This window comes from Sinocyclocheilus anshuiensis, unplaced genomic scaffold (assembly GCF_001515605.1).
Source record: "Sinocyclocheilus anshuiensis isolate Anshui unplaced genomic scaffold, SAMN03320099.WGS_v1.1 C32403896, whole genome shotgun sequence".
Lineage (NCBI taxonomy): Eukaryota > Metazoa > Chordata > Actinopteri > Cypriniformes > Cyprinidae > Sinocyclocheilus > Sinocyclocheilus anshuiensis.
Genome location: NW_015615968.1, coordinates 1 through 946, shown reverse-complemented (window position 1 = coordinate 946; position 946 = coordinate 1). Strand labels below are relative to the sequence as shown.

The following is a 946-nucleotide window of genomic DNA, read 5'->3' as shown; positions in this document are numbered from 1 at the left end:
CTCACCTTCACAGACAGCGTGTGCGCTACGATCCCGTCGACTGTATTCTGAGTGAACGGGTCAAACTGTTTGTCCGTCCGTCGCATGAACTCTGGCTTCAGTCTGTAGCCGCATTTCCCGTTGTACTCAAAGATGCCCAGATTCAGCTGCATGGGCAGATCTGCCAATCACACACACACAGATGGAAACCAAGCACATTAGTGCTAATACATGACCAAACCAGTCAATAATCGGGACGGTGCGCTGGGACGGAGATGCACAGAAGAGAAGAGGGCATTTCTATGAGCAACTCCTATCTGAAGAAAAGCTTCATATTACAGGCTTTAAACAAACACATAGTTTAAAGTGGCTTTGACCTGTCAGGTGAGTGAGCTGAAGGTACCTATGGTCTGGAAGTTCAGAGCGACCAGCTGACATCCGGCGTTCCAGAAGACCTGAGGCATGTAGTTTGACGAGTCCACTCGAGTTCCTTTGGGATAAATTCTGCTCAGCTGCAGTTTATTATACCTGCGTGAAGGAGTTAGGTTTCTCTAACAGAGGATGGAAAGAGCTTTTACACCTTTTACACAATTTCACTTCATTTGAAAGAATGTTCCACCTGCAAAAGTGCAATCAACACAAAAGATACTCGACGAACTCCACCGGCGATTCTTTGAGCAGCTCCAGCGCTTTGGTCTCCACAAACGATGACATTTCATAACTTCGATCGATTTCTGTGGGAAACGAATGAGAAGAGTTACTGATCTTACAGCGCAGCTGCGTCAAACACATCTCAAGAACTGACTGACTTACTTTTGCACGCCTCGAAGGAGTTGAATTTAACAGGCTGAATGTAGTTGACTAAGTTGGACATCTCCTCTGTGGCGAAGGCTTCATTTACCGTCCCCTACAGACAGCAGAGACATGCGTCACTCCAGCGGCGTACAGATCCAGACTCACACTCTAA

At 46.9% G+C, this 946-nt stretch overlaps 1 protein-coding gene across 1 annotated transcript; it reads right to left on the bottom strand.

Annotated features, from left to right (window-relative positions):
• Positions 1-11: 11 nt before the first annotated feature.
• LOC107682610 (1-phosphatidylinositol 4,5-bisphosphate phosphodiesterase beta-1-like) lies at positions 12-886 on the bottom strand (the record flags this gene model as incomplete). Its single annotated transcript, XM_016478796.1, has 4 exons — positions 12-160; positions 383-507; positions 629-713; positions 793-886. Coding segments are annotated over 4 exons (453 nt in total), but the record flags the coding sequence as incomplete, so codon positions are not given.
• Between the last annotated feature and the right edge of the window lie 60 nt (positions 887-946).